The sequence below is a fragment of the Pongo pygmaeus genome, chromosome 3, assembly GCF_028885625.2.
Source record: "Pongo pygmaeus isolate AG05252 chromosome 3, NHGRI_mPonPyg2-v2.0_pri, whole genome shotgun sequence".
NCBI lineage: Eukaryota > Metazoa > Chordata > Mammalia > Primates > Hominidae > Pongo > Pongo pygmaeus.
Genome location: NC_072376.2, coordinates 131,062,171 through 131,079,123, shown reverse-complemented (window position 1 = coordinate 131,079,123; position 16,953 = coordinate 131,062,171). Strand labels below are relative to the sequence as shown.

The 16,953-nt window shown below is 35.3% G+C and overlaps 1 protein-coding gene across 3 annotated transcripts in view; it reads right to left on the bottom strand.

Annotated features, from left to right (window-relative positions):
- The window catches only part of LOC129035728 (bifunctional heparan sulfate N-deacetylase/N-sulfotransferase 3), a 224,059-nt gene that overhangs the window by 143,743 nt on the left and 63,363 nt on the right, over positions 1-16,953 (bottom strand). For all 3 annotated transcript variants that reach the window (XM_063664056.1, XM_054486497.2, XM_063664055.1), the window contains exons 3-4: positions 10,471-10,558; positions 570-724 (exon numbers count right to left, since the gene is read on the bottom strand). In XM_063664056.1, the coding sequence (XP_063520126.1) occupies positions 570-724; positions 10,471-10,558 (243 nt within the window). The remainder of the gene's footprint in view (positions 1-569; positions 725-10,470; positions 10,559-16,953) is intronic.

Below are 16,953 nucleotides of genomic sequence, written 5' to 3'. Positions count from 1 at the left end.
AGTCTTTATTACCTCATACAGTCATTATGGTCTCCTACCTGCTCTTTTCCCTCAGCCTCATTTCAATTAATCCTCATCCCCAAGATTTATTCTTATTTCAGGATGTATCTGAAATCTCATTTTCAGAAGAACCCATCTTGGGCTACTCCCAGTGATACTTATTTCTTTGAACTGTGGGTTTTGTGTCTGTAAGGTTTGTCATTAGGTCTTGAAAAAGTATTTCATTTTGTTGGGGAATTGTTTAACGTGCGTATTTCTGCCTTCTCAGTGCAGCAGGAAACTCCTTCTGAACAGGAGCCATGTCTTAGGCCCTCTGACCATAATGTCATAATAAATCTTGTATCTTGTGAAGTCTCTCTCAAATTAGATCCTTCAAAACATTAAGCATAGTGGTGAGCACTCAATACAAACTCAAGAGCCACATACTGAAAGGCGGCAATACCAAAATCTTCTAAATGATCACATGGAAAAGCCACTTAAAAGCGCCACTATGCCACAATATAAGAACCTTTTCATTTCTCCAATCAGTGTACACTACTTCAATGCAACAGTCAAAGTGAGTTACTTACTAAGGCAAATTTTTTGTTGAGAATCATCTGCTCCACCAAAGATGACTCATTGTGGAAGAGGTGGGGCTGCATATGGCTCCACATGTGAGGAAACCACCAGAACTCATCCACAGACCCCAACAGACAGTCATCTCCTTCGTCTTCCTCTTCAGTTCCTTTGTGGGGGGAAAGATTATCCAATTAATTCCAGTTACACTGATCTATGATCAATCAATCAATCTACCTATCTATTTAATCTATTCTCATATATGTATTTAGAAGACATCATTTATTCTGTTTTACATATAAGGTTTTAAACCCAAATGTATCAAAGGAAAATCTGTTAATCTGGAAATAATCAGAGACCATGTAAAACTCTTAAATGTTATTAAACATGAGACAGGATATGAAATCACTGCAGGATGGAAATATATAACCATTCCCAAGGATATTAGAACTCTTAACTTTTAGCATTTTTGTGCAAGTTGTAGTCTGGAGAGAATGGGGGATAAGTAGGAAATGTAATTGAGGAAATATGAGCAAGGAATATGTGTCACAGCCTCAGTAGTAGTAGGTCATTGTGACATGGGCTGTGTATACAACAAAATAATTCTTTTATTCGGGTTCCTTCTTAGGTCTGGGAAGAAGCTACTCAGTATTTGGTGAAAACTGACACATAAGAAAGAGAAAAGAAGGAAATGTGGAAATTGTTGTTGGGAAAATTAGAGAAAACTGAAGGATAAAAAAGAAGAAAGGGTGAAGGTGATGGACAGAAGTTGCGAAGTGGTGAAATCATGGTCATCACTATCAAAACAATCCAAGCTGCTCCTTGGTGGTACACTCATGTTCCTTTCTCTCAAGTTGTTGGAAGAAGATTTTCCGTCATGAAACTCTTTTTTCCTTAAGGGTCAGCCCTGTTTTTGTTTCTCGGAGGTTTCATACTTGAACTCATTTTATTTCCTCCCATTTTCCTTGGCCTGCAGTTCAGTTGACTGTGCGAAATTTCACTATTCTTTTAACTTATTTGAAGGGGCTGAGAGTCCTTTTTATACTTCCCTAGGCCTATCTTCTTTACTATAGCATAAAATAAGAGCAGTATAAGGTGCTCACTACTGTCCTGGAATATCATAAGATAATACTAGTCATTACAAAATTATGCAGCCACACTTGAATTTTAGCCACAACATTGAATCTAATAAGCTCCCTGAGTAGTGGGTTCTTCCTATGATGTCCTTTCTGTGTGGAGAAAAATCTCCTCCCATATTTTCAGTGGCAGCTCTGATGTGATTGGTTTTATTAGAGCCCTATAGGCTAAAGATGGAGAATGGACTGCTACCCTGGACCAGTCAACTAAACCCAGTTCCTGTTAACATTGTTCATTCAATTTCCCAAGAGAAGGGAGGCAGAGCCTATTGGCAGGAAAAGAATCAGGTCCTGTGATTTGGTGGGCACTGAAAACCTTTACTAGAGATAAAGGCATACTATGAGGTTTCATAGTCATTCAAATGTATGCAGAAGAAACAAAGATTAAGTGCTATAGAGTGAGTGGAATAGCGTAATCCTTCAACACGGGCAGTCTTCAGTTTCACTTTCATATGCTCAAGTACTCTACTGATATGAAGGAACTTCCTCTCCACTACGTACAAAGATTACATCTTTAAATCTAATGTTTTGTTTTCTTTATTTTTTCTTCTTCATATACACTTATGTTACCATTGTATAGTAGAACAAGTATAGCCTTTGGAGTCAGAAGGTTTTAGTTTATTTGTAGGTTCCAACACATTTGAGTTGTGTGGCTAAGTCACATGACCTCTTTAATGTCTGTATTCATGTAGGTAAACAGATGGACAGCAGTACCTATTTTATTTTTGGGGGGAGGTAGTGTCTACATAATTCTGGCAATATTGGGTAACTTATAATACCCCTTTCTTTTCCTCCTGTATTTCCTACTTCTGTTCTTCTTGTGTTTCCTTGCATGTCTCCTTGAGTTTTTTTTTTTTACTCATTATAATAATACATGAAAGGAGAAGGTAGTTTTCACAGGTGCTATGTGGCAGAGGTGACATTATGTTCAAGAACTGACCAAGTCATTATATTAACTCATTGGCCTGATAAATGAATGAGTCACCAGCATTCTTGGCGCTTCTGAGTGGTTATCTTATGGCTCAGGGAAGCTTCATAGCGAGAAAGGCAAGAAAAATAGGAAGATGGATTCAGGGGTTTAGAAACTCTGATGATCCCAACCATAGCAGGTTCTTGGGTCCTTCTAAATTTGAGGTGATAAATAAGGTGACATTTGTAAAGAAGCATTTTGTAGGTGTGACTGGTGATCTTAAACACATGTTTTGCTTGACATAAAAATGATGTCATTTAGTTTCCCTGCATTAAACATCTCTGCTTCTAACCAAGATACTCCCCTGTTGCTTAACATTTTGTAGTCTCCAGGACACTGTATTAGTGTCAGTTATTTGTTGCCATTTTATTTTCTCACATTGAGAGCAGGCAGAGTCTCTTGGAGTTTCCCAGAAATCAATTCATTCCTGATTTCCACATACCCTGCAATGTGAGTGAGCTGAGATTCCCTAGTTTATGAGAAGTCTCCTCTCCCACTGCTTTTAAGCTCTATTCCCTGTTGCCTATAATTCTTATCTTTCCTTGCAACTTTCCTGTCATCTTCCCTTTATTCATGCTTTTTTAGTTGGCCTCTGCTCAAATATTATTTATCAGAACAGAGCAGTAGATCTCAGGGTTCTTTCAAAAGATAGCTCAGGCATTTGTTGTCCTTTCTTGAATATCATGGTGAAATCTGTGACTAAAATATTCATATATTTGAATCATGCAAGAGTTAGACAAATGATATCTGCCTTCTGACATATTTATCTCAGTTCATATTAGGCACAATTTTATGTCTTCTCTTTATAGATTTGTCTTATCTGATTTCTTTTAATCCTACTTTGAGAATGTTTTACATTAGAATTACATTGAAAACAAATGTCTATTGCTTATTACTTTAAAAATTATGGGCTGGGCGTGGTGGCTCATGCCTGTAATCCCAGCACTTTGGGAGGCTGAGGCGGGCAGATCAAGGGGTCAGGAGATCGAGACCATTCTGGCTAAAAAGATAGCTCAGGCATTTGTTGTCCTTTCCTGAATATCATGGTGAAATCTGTGACTAAAATATTCATATATTTGAATCATGCAAGAGTTAGACAAATGATATCTGCCTTCTGACATATTTATCTCAGTTCAGATGGGATGGTGAAATCCCATCTCTACTAAAAATACAAAAAAAAATGTAGCCAGGCGTGGTGGTGGGCACCTGTAGTCCCAGCTACTCAGGAGGCTGAGGCAGGAGAATGGCATTAACCCGTGAGGCAGAGCTTGCAGTGAGCTGAGATGGCATCGCTACACTCCAGCCTGGGCGACAGAGCGAGACTCCGTCTCAAAAAAAAAAAAAAAAATTATGATTAAAAATCAGTTGAAGTGTAATTAACTATGGGTTAATTACATTTGGTTGGACTGTCGTGGCCTCTTGCCAACTCTTTGCTTCCCCACTTTGCCTACCTTTGTCAGAACTGGAGGAAGAGAGAAGAACAAGAAGTCAAATTCCTCAATTTTAAGTGCCATTTCCTTTTTCTGGGAAGATGCATATTATATGTATTTTATTTTATTTTATTTTCAACTTTTATTTTAGATTCGGGGGGACATGCAGGTTTGTTACCTGGGCATATTGCATGATGCTGAGGTTTGGGATATGAAAGATCCTATCACTCAGATAGTGAGCATAGTACACAACAGGTAGTTTTTCAGCCTTTACTCTTCTCCTTCCCTCTCTGCCATTAGTCCCCAGTGTCTACTGTTGCCATCTCTATGACTATGAGTACCCGAAGTTTAGTTCTCACTTATAAATGAGAATATGTGGTATTTGGTTTCCTGCTCTTGCATTGATTTGCTTAGGATAATGGCCTCCAGCTGCATCCATGTTGCTGCAAAGGACATGATTTCATTCCTTTTTTCATGGCTGTGTAGTGTTCCATGGAGCATATGTATCAGATTTTGTTCATCCAATCCACCATTGATGGACACCTAGGTTTATCCATGTCTTTGCTACTGTGAATAGTGCTGTAGTGAACATGTGAGTACATGTGTCTTTTTGGTATAATGATTTTCTTTCTTTGGATATATAATAATATCCAATAATGGCATTGCAGGGTTGAATGTTAGTTCTGTTTTAAGTTCTTTGAGAAATTTCCAAACTCCTTTCTACAGTGTTAAGTGCCATTTCTTAACTTATCACAAAACTGTGCTGAAGTCTTATAAAGTTATTGCAAACTATAATTTATTTCTTAATATATTTATTTAAATAACTTGTCTCTACACTATTTTATCTGTAGTATTTGCTATTCTGATATTATATTTAAAATCATCATTGATTGAGAGTTTATGTTGTGTTGTTGTGTCAAGCACTGTGTTGAGTACTTTACAAACATCATTTCACTTATTTCTCAAAACAACCTCATGAGGTGAGTGCCGCTGCTAACTTCATTTTACAGATAAGGGAATTGACATTTGGAGAGGTGAAGTAACTTGTTCCATCTCACTGAGAGGTTTGAGACAGAGCCTGAATTGAAATTCTGAGTTCTAACTCAGATTGAGCAACTCCAAATTCAGGGCCCTTAACTATCATTCACTGGCCAAATGTTGAGTCTAGAAATAAGATCAGCATTTATTCATTCAATATAACATTGCTCTTCCCATTGTTAATTTATTCTATAATATAATTAGAATGTACAGGTACTACTGGATCTCAGTGATTTGGGGAAACATAAAAAGCTAACAAATCTATAAATAAGGAGAATCTTTTGCCATTCAGCTTCCCTAGTCAAGGATGGGTTAAGACTATTTTTTGACACTTCACAAGCTATGTGACCTTGGGCCTCTTTAAGTTTCTATGTTCTTATATAGAAAACAAGTTAATACATTCTTTAACTTCTAGGATTCAGTGAAAAAGTACATGAAAAGTGTTTAACAAAGCACTAAAAGGGAACTATGATTTTTATGTTTTACCCCTTTATTTCTCATATAAATGCACATACCCTTCAAAATTTAAAATAAATCAAACAAGATAAAGCTGTCTTCTGACATAAAGTATTACTATTATGACAATGCCACTTTTCTTTTTTCCTTCAAGACTGAGTAAAATGGGTAGAATTTTTTTATAGAAAAAGGAATAGCAGTTTCTTCATTTAGAAAAGAGGACAATATAATTCAATTACTTTTTATCCCATCTAATTTTTGAAAGATCAAATATTAAATTTTGTATCTTTTCTCTCTAAAAAATGATTTAACTGGTCTTAGACAACCCTGGCTAAGTTTTGTGGAAACTCTCATATTATACACAGATAACAAGACCCTTTCAAACCTTGGCTTCTGTTTCCATCTGTGTTGTACTTTCTCTCATGTAGGGAGAGGATACTCTTATTATGAGCTGTGGGAAGTGCTCAAGTAAAGAAAGAGGACAAACCTTGCAGAGATGAGAAGGAATGACATGAATTGGCTAGCATCATTCCCCAGTATTCACCGATGGGCAAAAAAATAATGGAGTTGCCAGGAGTGTTTTCTTGTATTTCTTGAGCAAATCTGGGCTGTCCTGGTTTTGCTGTGATGTCTCTTCCTACTAGCTCCCTCTCCCCCTAAACATACCACATATTTCACCCTAATTTTGCCATGGTGGTTTTTTTATCCATATGATAATTTTCCTTTATTCAATGGATGTCAAAGAATCTAAGATAATCATCCTGAAGTTAGGATGTCCTAACTCAGAAGTTTAGGAAGAGGTTATGGGCAGTCTTCTGTTTCCTTAAGCTCTTGGGGCTTTCCATTGTGAAAGTTAGTGACGCTATGAGTCTAATTTCGCTAGAAAGATGAACTAAACTTCTGCACATAAAGAGAAAGTTCTCACTTCACATATCTATTGCCAAGGTAGAAGAACTTTCCTGTAAGAAAAAGATTTAAAATAGATGTCTAATTATGTTTTTATTTTTGAGGTTACAATAAGAACCAACTCACTGAATCATAAAACAAAGTCAAACATAATCATGAGGTTCCCAGTTGTTAATATTTAAAATAATCACAGAAAATGTGTATTTTATATATTGATCTAAGAAATTCAGGGGAATAAAAGCTTCAGAGCTTCTTATGTTAAAGTTATTCTTAAAACCTACACAATTTTCAAATTGGTAGGTGAAAGTTATACGTAGTTGTATGATTATACATATTGTATTCATTACACAAGTTTACAATAGGAAAATACTATAGTCAAGTCTCATGGCTCTCTAACTTCCATGGAAACAAATGGAAATTGACTTACTCTAGAAATACAGTATACTTCTTTCTAAAAATAAAATTACTATTTATGTTGTTTATGTGCATATGGAGATTATATTGATGTTAGTAGTATATAGATAAAATTCTCAGCAGGATATGTTTATTAAACCCTTGAAGGTACTCATCAAATACATACAAAGTAACTCTTGCTCATATTATCAAATGAAAAATTTGAAAAGCATTTTCAATTGTAGAAAACTGACAACCTTGCTTAAATATGATATCACTTTAAAAAATTACTTATGTGTTTATTAATTTAGATCTAACACACATATACGTTATAAAATGCAAAGGCTCAGAAAAAATTTAGTAAAAAGTAACTCTTCTTTTCATCTCTCTTGTTTGATTCTCATATTCTCTTCTTCACTGATATGGTTTGGCTCTGTGTCCCCACCCAAATCTCACCTTGAGTTGTAATAATCCCCATGTGTTAAGGGTGGAGCTGGTTGGAGATAATTGAATCATGGGGGAGGTTTCCCCCCTACTGTTCTCATGATAGTGAATGAGAAGTCTCACGAGATTTTCTGGTTTTATAAATGGGAGTTACCTTGCATTAAGTTACCAAGCCCTCTTGCATGCTGCCATGTAAGACACCCATTTGCTCTTCCTTCATCTTCCGCCATGATTGTGAGGCCTCTCCAGCCATGTGGAACTGTGAGTCCTCTAAACCTCTTTCCTTTATAAATTACCCAGTGTCAGGTACGTGTTTATTAGCAGCATGAAAACTGACTAATACATTCATGGTTACCCATTCCTATCAGTTTATTATGAATTCTTCCACAGATATCCTATACTTGTATTAATAGCTCTTATATAAAAAATACTTAATTTTAGCGTTGTTCAGTTTATGATTTTTTTCTTTAATGGTCAGCCTTTTCTATCTTATTTAAGACATCTTGCATAGCACAAGTTACTTAACTACTTGGTAACTGAGTTTTCTAAGCTATAAGACTTCTATACATGGAGTTGTACAGATTTCACCTCCTCTTTTATTTTTATACAAATGGGAACATATTCTAATCACTGTACTATACCTTGATTTTTGTATAGCTTTTATCTTCTTTATTTTTATACAAATGGGAGCATGTTCTAATCACTGTACTGTACACTGATTTTTCAGTGTTTCTTGAGAGCTTTTTCTATATGGTTTACATTTAAAATTATTTCTTTCTAATGACTGCGGAGTATTCCATTATATGAGTATACCAATACATGTAATCAGTTTTTTTAACTTCTAAAAATACAGATCAATGCTTTCAATCAAGAAATTGTGTTCATCTATCCTGAGGCAAGTCAAAATATCTTTACTCATTTTAATTATGATTGTGAGAAAACTTTTTAATTATTCTCAATATTTAGAGTGATTTCTTTTCACATTTAATAGGGAAATCCAGAATGAGAGTCCACAGTTACATGGCCATATAATTTATAATAATGACACTATGAAGCAGAGGGAAAGGATGGTCTTTTCAATACTGGGTGCTAATTAGATTCTTCTTCTTCTTCTTCTTCTTCTTCTTCTTCTTCTTCTTCTGATTATTATTATTATTTTGAGATGGAGTCTCGCTCTGTAGCCTAGGCTGGAGTGCAGTGGCGCAATCTCGGCTCACTGCAAGCTCCGCCTCCTGGGTTCACGCCATTCTCCTGCCTCAGCCTCCCTAGTAGCTGGGACTACAGGCACCTGCCACCATGCCTGGCTAATTTTTTGTATTTTTAGTAGAGACGGGTTTTCACTGTGTTAGCCAGGATGATCTCGATCTCCTGACCTCGCGATCCGCCCGCCTCGGCCTCCCAAAGTGCTGGGATTACAGGCATGAGCCACCACACCCGGCCAATTAGCTTTTTTTTTTTTAAGAGACAGATTCTTGCTCTGTTGCTTAAACTGGAGTGCAGTGGCATGAACATAGTTCATTGCAGCCTAGACCTCCTGAGCTGAAGTTATCCTCTCATCTCAGTCTCCCGAGTAGCTGGGACTATAGGCACATGTCACCATGTCTGGCTAACCAATTAGATATTTTTATGAAAAAAAGACCCCTATCTGATATATACACAAAAATCAATTCCAGATGTGTCACAGATATATACATTGCCAGCCTAGGCAACATAGTGAGACCCCTTCTCTACAAGAAAAATTCGCCAGTCATGGTGGCATGGGCCTGTAGTCCCAGCTACTCAAAAGGCTAAGGTAGGAGGATTTTTTAAGCCTAGGGGGTTGAGGCTGCAGTGAGTTGTGTTTGTACCACTGCACTCTATCCTGGGCAACAGAGCAAGACCCTGTCTCAAAAAGAAAAAAAATTCATGTTCTTGTAGTATGCAAAGATTTCTTAAACAAGATAGAAAAGGCTGACCATTAAAGAAAAAAATGATAAATTGAATGACCTAAAATTAAGTATTTTTGTTCATTAAAAATGCCATAAGGAAAATTAAAAGACAGCCAGACAGCAGGAGAAAGTACTTGGAACACATGGAACTGTAAACTTCAAGGAAAGAATTTCTACAAATCATTAAGTAAAAGCAGAAAACCCAGATACTCCTCAAGAGATGATATCCAAATAGCCAGTCAACATATGAACAAAGATCATTTACTGCTCTTCAGAGAAATGTACATTAAGACTCTAATATGATATCTCTACATGTTCACCAGAAAAGCTAAAATTGAAAAGACAAACAATATCAAATACTGGCAAGCATACAGAGCAACAGGAACACCCATATTGTTGGGAATATAAACAGGTACAACCATTTTGAAAAACTGGCATTTTCTACTAAAGCTAATTATAAGTGTGCCACATAACTAGCAATTCCATTCCTAGTTGATGATTAACAAAAGAATACTCAAGTCCTCTGAAGGACAGGTATAAAAATGTTCATAACAGGAAGTTATGAACATTTCTATTCAGAAAAACTCAGTCTGGAAACACCCAACCATCTACAGCTGAATGGAATAGACAAGTAAATTTTGTATGTTCAAACAATGGAATACTGTACAGCAAGGAAAAGGAAAGAATTATAACCTATAGACAATAATATCTCTGAAACAAAAATAACATTGTACAAAATGAGCTGGATACAGATGAATCTTTACTGTGTTATTCCTTTTACATACCACTCAAAGCCAAGCAAAACTAATTCATGATATTAGAAGTCAGGATACTACTTTTCTTTGAGAGAAGCTAGTTATTGTGAGGGGCACAAGAAGTGGAGATTTTGGAAGTGTTCTCTTTCTTGATCTGCCTGTTGTTTACACAGCTGTGTACACTTTGAAAATTCACTGAATATCACATTTACTATTTATGTACTTTTATATATGTAAATTATAATTCAATAAAAATGAAAGGCCATCAGATAGTTCCATAAACTTTCAAACCATTAATATTTTACAAAAATTAAAAAGTAGCATGGTAAATGGAATTGAATGATAAAATGCTGGGGAGGAACATAGGGAATGTAGGAAGGTGTGGGCAGGAAAAGTGTGCAATTTTAAATAGAGTGATCAGAGAAGCCTTAATGACAACAGTTAATCCCTTTTTCTTACCTGTATGGTAAAATTTCCCTGAAAATCCCAGGTTGAATGTAAAATTTGTGATTTGTGCACGCAAAAGATTCTGAGTATCAAGCAGGGCCTGAAATATATAATTTAAAAAATATATCAGGTAAAGAATGGCATTAAAAAGTTTCCAAAGATATATTCTTTTTGCATTCAGAGGATAAAACCAGTTCCTTATACATGTGAGAATTAAATGGTGGAAAATAGTTTCTTTGTCACTTTAAAACTGGAGAGATACTTTTGAGTTTACACATACATACATTTATTTATCCTTTACACATACATTTATTTATCCTTTAGCTTGCAATAAATCAGCAAAAAGTGTCAGTTGGAAAAAGGAAGTTAAATGAAAAGAGTTTATTCTGTATGTATCAAAGGAACTACAATCTAGTACATAAAATATATCCAATTTACCCTTCAGGCATATAGATCACCAATTGCCAAAAGAAGGGCACTCATTTTTAGTGAAGATATGCAAGAACGTATGTTGAAAGAAACAGATTATTTCTCAGACAAGTCTTTGGTTTTCAAAATCAAAATCTGAGATTCCCAAAAGATAATGATTGTTATTCAAAATGAGATATCATAGTAAAGTAGATCTCCAATTTGCCCTTTCATTAAAAAACAGACTAATAAAATATCCTCCTTCTGATAAGTAAAGCTATTTTGAATTAGAGTTTTGTTATATCCTATAAAATATTTACCATGCTGAGTATTTAATGTACTTTTCTTTCTTCTTTTTTCTTTCTCAGTCTTAAAGTCTGATTCTTATATTCCCTCTCTCTGTCTCCTTCTCTGTCTCTGTCTCTCTGTCATACACACATACACACACACACGGTAGTTGAGTGTTCACTTCAACTAGGCAGAAAGTAATGCTGTTAGATTTGTAAATGATCTTTCATAGATGAAATTAGTGGTAGATCCTAGCTTAAGGATATAGATCCAAATTAGGCACTCCTTTTACTCTATCACACCTTATCTTCTTTCTCCCTTTCCTTAATACAGTTGGGCCCATAACTAATTTTCTTAATCATAAAGCTGACATCTGGAAGGTCTGCCTCATCATGTTTATGGTCCCAACTTTTTTGGAGCATAAGCAGATAGAGTTTTTTATTCATTGACTACCCCATGATTGTATGCTTTATCTGAATGCAAGAGATTCTTCCTGATTTTGAAAGCAGAGGTAGAGAACTTCTGGGTTCAAATTTAGACTCATCTAGCCAATAGTAAGTTTTTGAAATTTAGCTATCTAATTCTTTTGGTATCACTACTCTCTTAACATAAGCAAGCTTTTTGGTGTGCACAACTGAACCATGTAATATGTGCGTCCTGATGAACTCAGAAATAGAAGACAGGCCTGTTGGTGGATCTCTATACCTAACTATGGGAGCAAAAGAATGAACTGACAGCAGTGTCATCAGGGACAGGTTAGGTCCTTACAAGGTGGGGCATGGTTTGGATGGGGGAGGAGGAATCCAACCAGCTGGACATGATGAAGTTACAAGTGGGACTTCTAGGTCAGATGCTGGACGCTGGTGTGGGGAAGGATGTGCTTAGGTGTGAGATATATAGTATACATATACAAGTGTCTGTATATGTGTACCGCTGACAATTATAATACACACACATTTTGTGTATAAATATATATATATTATATGCTGACAATTATAATATCTTCCCTTTCTTTCTTCTCCCCTTCTTCCTCTCTCAATTCTTTTGTTCCCTAGTTGAACATTCTAGCCCACCCTTCCTATCTTTCCTTCCACTTAGATCATATCTTTCTTCTTTTTCCATTTTACTCACTTCATTTCAGTCTTTTATTTTTTTTCTTTCAGTGGTTAAAATATAGATTCTAAATCTATTTGAACATATTTTTTGTGTGTTCAATGCTTTAAGTCTTACAATTTGGTAAAATGAACATTCTTTTTGCCTTTCTTTTTGTTCAAACTTAATTTGAATTTGAACTTTGCTTTGTGATCTTTGATTGCATTTTTAATGTACATTTACAAAACCTGATAAGAAAAACTATATATAAGAAACCCGTCTTGTTCTTAGGCCTTAGAAGCTAAATATAGTTCCTGTGAACTAACCTCTTAGTCAACTAGAATACAATGATTTAAATTACTAAATTAGATTTAAGTTACTAAATTAGCCCTGAATTTGCAGATTTGAGTTGCCATTTTACCTATTTATTTGACATTCTAGAAACAAACACTAAACACATAAAAGATACATTGAAACAGATGGCAGATACTAATTATGCCTATATATGGTAAAGAGGGGAAATTTATTTCTAAATGATATTTTATATACTTAAGATAAGAAGTGATATTTGTCATCTTTTATGTTGTTTTTATAAACCAGATTTTGCAGATGTTTATGAGAACAATATTATACATTTATCCATTATTCCCACCTTTTAAAAATATATTTGTTACTGGCCTAACCCTTGTAAAAAGCTTAAGCACCCAGCAATATTCTTAGGTCATATCCTTTTCACTAAACCCTTCATTACTAGAATGATTTTATTCAGCATTATTCTATTTTAAACTGAAGTAGTCTACTCATTACTATGAACAAAATATAAAAATGATATAAAATTATACTTTATTCTATATATGCAACATGTCTAAAATGGTGTGATCATATCTAAAATTCTAATTATAATAAATTAAGTCAGTGCTCCACCACCACAGACAGAAAACCACATGTATTCTGGGCAAGCAAAACCCATCTGATAGAGTACTGTGGTCATGGAGGAGGTACGGAATCACGACTGTCTGAAGAGGCACAATTTAGTGGTCTCCTCAAATGCCATTCCAGGAACCCTAAGAACATAGACGTCTACCTTCAAAAGTGGCTTGATTATTGAAAAATGGGACTTTTGTTTTTAGTTTTTCCAAAATACTGTACTATATATAGGAAGGCAATTTACAACTCCATGTATCAATTATTATTTTTAAAATAACATTTTTTCTAATTAAAAGTAATTAAATCACTAATAAAGTATTATGATGTGTTTTCTTTCCATTTTTCTCAATAAATAAACCTATATAATGATATTTGCAGGCATATAGATATATAGGTAAATTAGTGCCATAAAATAAAAATTAAAGCTATACCAATCAGGATTAAAAATATAGAGTTTTGAATTTTTCATTTGACAGTATATCATGGGCTTTCTCCTATCACATGAATCTTCCAAAACCAAATTTTCTAATGAATGCAGAATATTGCATCAAATGAGTATACTATAATTTATTTACCCATTTTATCCTATTGTTGTACATTTAAGTTGTTTACTTTTTTGACTAATATAAATACTGCTCTGTGTATCAACACACATTTATGTAGTTATGAATCTCATAATGATGTTTCAGTCAACAATGTAGCACGTATATTTTGGTGGTCCTAGGTGTGTAGTAGGCTATACCATCCAGGTTTGTGTAAGTATACTCTGTGATGTTTGCACAACAACGAAATTGGCTAACAACACATTTTTTAGAACACATCTCCATCATTAAGCCACTCATGGCTATAGCAATGAAGCAACCATTTCTGCAGCAGAAAATAATTGTTTATCCTTTAGCAAACAAAACATTTGAAAACGCTTATCAGAGTGTTAGAAGGGAACATAATGTTCAATTTAATTATACAATAATTGCATTTCAAATACAATTTAACAGAAAAATTTCAAAATTATCTTTCCAAATTTTAATCTGTATGCTACCCCACTAACTTTTTTTTTTTTCAAGTCTTCATTCTGCAAAGCTAAGAAAGTTTGCAGGCATTAAAATATCTAGTTGAAGACAAAAAAGAACTAATTTAAAGAATCTGAGTTCTGAGAACTGAGCAAAATGATAGCCTTTGAATTTTCTCTTAACTTTTGTTAGCAGAATAAATCAAATAGATGAAGAAGTAGAAATTGAAATTAAAAGTAATTGCAAAGAAGTTATACATGAATATTTATGTTAGTGTTCATGACACGTGTGGCATTCTTGGTGGAAAGTCTTGATAATTTTTTTGTTTCTTATTTGTGCTTCTTAGATTATATTTTGGCCTATTTTAGCAGATAAAAATATTTTTGTTTGAGCACAGTACTTTTAGAGTTAATATTTTATAGTCAATCATATACTATTTAGAAATATAAATGTCTATATTTGCTAGAGTAAATGAAATCAATTAAGCAGCAAATAAGCTCCTATGCCTATGTGTCTATCTACACACACACACGTACACACACTCATACCTCCTCCAGGCATCAGACATACTTAGTATACTAGAGATTATTATTCCCATTTCAGAAGTGGTAGACATGATTTACATAGTTTAAGTGGCTTTCCCTTGGTCACAAAGCTATTTAAGAGCTAAAGAAGTGACTTAGCAAGAATTTTGGATTTCAAAGCTCACTGCTTCTGTTGTCCATGGAAACAACAAGAATACAACATGAACCCTGTTATCACTGGCATACAGAACTGTGGTGACATAATCTTCCAGAAACGAAGACAAGGATGCTTTTTTTTCCACTTTCAATATTTAACTGTCACTTTTAGTTTTCAAAGCCTAAAGGTATGAGGGGAATGGGAAGACTAGATTGGTCAGTGAATAGTCAGCTATATTATCCAGGATTTTCCAGACATAGGACCGATAGGAAATAGATATGGATATAGATATAGGAGGCCATTTATTACAGGATTTGGCTCATGTGGTTGTGGAGGCAAGCTGGAGAACTAAGAAAGCTGGTGATATAATTCAGTTTGCATCTGAAGGCCTGAGAAATTGGTGGTGGTGGTGGGTGATGGTGTAAGTGGCAGTTTGAAAGCCTGAAGCCAGGAGCGCCTATGTCTGAGGCAGGTAAAGATGGATGCCTCAGCTCAAGCAGAGAGAGTGAATTTGCCCTTCCTCCACCTCTTGGTTCTATTCAATCCCTCAGTAAATTGGATGATGCCCCCTACATTGGGGAGGGCCATCTGCTTTACTCAGCTCACCAATTCAAAAGCTTATCTCTTCCAGAAACACTCCCACGGACACACCTCAAATCACATTGTAGCAGCTATATGGGCATCCCTTAGCTTAGTTACGTTCACACATAAGATTAGCCACCACACCAGCCAAACTAGTAATGTTTACCCACTGGCATCCAGATTAAAGAACACTTACTCATTGTACCATCTGCAGAGTTGGACTGCAGGACACTGGAGCACCATGAAGTGCTCCAATGACCACCTTAATCTCTCTCTGACCAGGTTTAGAACTGGAAAGACTATACAAGACTTGTGCTTAGACAAGAAAAACATTGAAATACACTGAAAACAGTTAATTAGGTTAATATTAGAGTAGGGCCTCATGCACAATTACAGGAAAGATACCCTTAGAGGAAAATAATAAATAATAAGGCCAGGATCAACTTTACTATTTGACCTACCTACACAATTGACATTCAGCAGGGAAATAAGAAAGAATGCAGGAAAGATGGGTAAGCTAGTGGGAAGCATAATACCTGGTCAGTTTTTGCAACAGTATTTAAACTCCCTTGACAAGAAATCTATAGACATAGCACTGCATTATCTAACTTAGTAACACTCCTAATGGCAAAACAATCACTCAGCTCTCAGTTGCCCATATTCTAAATGTGAAGTCTGTATATAAAAATGTAGAAACTGTATTTATCCTGCCAGATTAAAATAAAGACCAAAGGCTGGACTGTGTTTTCTATGAGCTTTCACCTAGGAATTTGCTAAGTACAGTGAGGAGTCTTAGAGATTATCTTTGCTCTTGTTAAATTGCCTTAGGCCAAGGCCACCATCTGCTGAATGCCCAGTTCTTGTGCTTGGCCTCACCAACATGACCATGACAGAAAAGCAGCAGATTGAAATCCGAGTGACTTAGGACTCTGGCTCTGCTACTTGATTACTACGCAGTAATAATACGAAGCTTGGACAAGTTACTGAACCTTTCCAAATCACAGTTCCCCCTTGGAAAACAAGAATAACAATATGTAACTCCCAGGTTTTGTATGAAGATCAAATGAGAAATGGATATATGGTCTTAAATCCTTTCCTAATACACAGAAGTTGAGTTTTAGCTTTGTGAATGACATCTTTTGTAATTCTGCCAACTTTAAAAGGTCCTTATTGTCCTGTCAGAAAATTCCATGTTCTATTACTTTCTGTTACTCACATGAAAACATCAGGCCTATGCCTAAAATTTTAAACTATATTTTTAAATTGAGCCTTAACACTTTTGGGGTTGTCTAATCAGCACTGAACGGGAAGATAATCCAAGTAGCTGTATTACAGTAACTTCACAGGGCTTTATATCGCTTGGTATTTTTTCTAAATGACATTAGTGAATTTTCATTCTTCACCTGAATGCTTATGTATTTTATTGTTTCTATTGTAGTAACAGAGTAAGGACAAAGGTTTGTGTGAAAGCAGAGAAAAGAGTTATAGAGCAATCTTGAGTTACTTC